General features: G+C 44.5%; 1 protein-coding gene across 2 annotated transcripts in view; it reads right to left on the reverse strand.

Moving 5' to 3' along the window:
* Positions 1–2,500, reverse strand: part of LOC137969419 (ankyrin repeat and sterile alpha motif domain-containing protein 1B-like) — a 53,404-nt gene that overhangs the window by 29,768 nt on the left and 21,136 nt on the right. For both annotated transcript variants that reach the window (XM_068815635.1, XM_068815634.1), the window contains exons 18-19: positions 2,057–2,500; positions 974–1,046 (exon numbers count right to left, since the gene is read on the reverse strand). The exon at positions 2,057–2,500 is cut by the window's right edge and continues 624 nt beyond it. In XM_068815635.1, the coding sequence (XP_068671736.1) occupies positions 974–1,046; positions 2,057–2,500 (517 nt within the window). The remainder of the gene's footprint in view (positions 1–973; positions 1,047–2,056) is intronic.

Below are 2,500 nucleotides of genomic sequence, written 5' to 3' on the forward strand. Positions count from 1 at the left end.
CTGATGCATTTTAATAGGGCTTAAAAGACGTTATTCAGACGAGCGTGAATCAATACACACAAGGGTGGTGTGCCCCCTCGTCTGTCAAACTCTATTGCGAATTCTTGGGTTTCACTCACGTGATCAACAGCCGTGATTTTCACACAAAACACAAGAGAACGTTTTGCATAACAATAGAGTTCAATTCCCGGAGGATTAAGGGTCGGGACACCAACATGGCCGCCGTGACGTCATGTGAAACCCGAGAATAGAGAGTGCCTCAGCATCGCCTCTTTAGTCTCGACTTTTTAAAGACGTCACCGTCCCCCTTAACGTCACGATGACCATGTTTGAACTTCAGTCTGGTTCTCCGGGAAATGAGCTCTTTTCTACTAGTGAAAACCAACGTCAACGTAAGCATCAAAATCAACCACGGCATCCGCCATTCTGTTCAATTGCTCGGACGCGGGGAATCTCGAACGAGTGAAATTTTCACACAACGCAAGCGAATTAACGCAAGCATAAACGCAAGCACAAGATAAAGGAAAACTTTTGATCCTTGTGCTTGTTGTGCTTGTACTTGCGCACATACTTTGCGTTAACTCCGTTTTCACGGTCAAAAAGCTCTCTTATGCTTGCGGTTGTGCTTGCTCTTGTGCTTGCATCGCAAGTGAAAACCAGGCTTAAAGGATAAAATTTGAGCTTACGCGGAGTACGTAAGCCCACGAAGATGAATTTTCAGTTTGTTTCCAAAATGATCCACACCATTCATACCAACTTTACTTCTGGAAAGTTGGAATACACTTTCATGCAGAACGACACGGAATAATTACCAAATTATGGCAATAACATGTAGCTAAGTTATATTTTTGTTGCCGTCGTCCACGGTCGTCTTTCGGCCTTGCCCTATGCAGCCTAGTATGATCGCAAGGAACCCGTGCTCTTATCATGACAATCGTGACACTGGTCATGACATAATCTAGTGCAAACACACCTGCTTGTGTTATCTGTTCCTCTAAAGTCTGTGGTACCTCAATTTGACCAATGGACGATAGGAATGCTTCAATCTGAAAGCAGAAAGGTCGGTGCCACGTTATTAATCTACGACCACAATCCACAATGTACGAATCGCGTCAGACGAAACACGATTTTCTAGTAAAGGTAGACTGTTCACAGTCCCCTATTTTTCCGTTTGATCGTCGGGATCGAGCACAAACTTTCACCATCTTTGTTTTAAAAAGCGAACGCGAACTGGGGAGAACGATATAACTACCGAGTGGGTGGGGGAGTGGAGGGGTTTTGGCAGGAAAAATATTTTTCCTGCCAAAACCCCTCCACCGGGTTCGACTCCCAGACTCGGCGTCATATGCGGGTTGAGTTTGTTGGTTCTCTACTCTGCACTGAGAGGTTTTTCTCCGGGTACTCCGGTTTTCCCCTCTCCTCAAAAACCAACATTTGATTTGATTTGCGTTAATTTGTTCTTTTCAGTTTACCATGTCCCCAATTAGCGATCCAGTGCGAGAAGACTAAACACTTAAATAAAGTTCCTTTCCTTTCCTTGTTTTATTTGAAGTGCGGGCTATACACGAAAGAGAGATAGAGCATTGAACCGTCATCGCAGAGGTCAAGTATTCGAATTCCTTTGGAGCCACCTGAAAAATTCAGGTGTCTGTAAGAGACAATTGCTTAAATTGTCCATAAAAGTGAGAGGATCATTTCTCTCTTTTGTCAAATTTGTAAAAGTAACCATGGGATTTCGGCAAACACAAGTACAATCCGAATATGTCGGAGTCGTTATCGATTGACAACATCTATTCATTCATTACCCTGGCTAGGAATCTCCTTAAAAAACAAATGCGAAAATGCCACCTTTGAACTTCCCTGCCCAAGCAGTAAGCCGGACGCAATAGTATCCAAACCCAGTTTAATCCCCCAAACTCCCAACAATTTCCTGTATCTCGGACGTAGAGCATCCCATAGCTAACTGGTAATCGGAAGGTCGTCAATCGGATTTTTCCCTTGTATCCTCACTCACTATCATTAATTCTCTACAACTACAGTCTACTAATTATGATACCTTTTCCCATTCTTCTATCTCGTCCATGGGACTATCCACTGACAACGTGCTCAATCGGTAAGACTCGGGCCTTCCCACAGACGCATCTCGCGCATCATCGCTTTCGCCTTCCGATGATATTTTCTTTGCGTCATTTTCCGTCGTGTCGCTTCGTTTAAACAAAACGTTCTCGTAAATTAATGGCGATGGCGTAACCTCGCTGTCAGTCTCTGCGCCATCCGGCTCTTCGCGTTCGTTTTGAGACGCATTCACGCAGGTGGAGATGTCCTCTCGCGACGAAAATGGAGAAAGACGTTTGTGCAATGCAACAAAGTCGCTTGACTTGAGACTGTCGTCCTTCGCAGAAACTTCTGCGTTTTCTACAAACGGACGAACACTAAACGGATCTTGGTTGGCTTCTTCAAGTGTGGGCGATCTTTTAATTTCCTCAAGCGCAACATCCGC

The sequence above is a fragment of the Montipora foliosa genome, chromosome 9, assembly GCF_036669935.1.
Source record: "Montipora foliosa isolate CH-2021 chromosome 9, ASM3666993v2, whole genome shotgun sequence".
NCBI lineage: Eukaryota > Metazoa > Cnidaria > Anthozoa > Scleractinia > Acroporidae > Montipora > Montipora foliosa.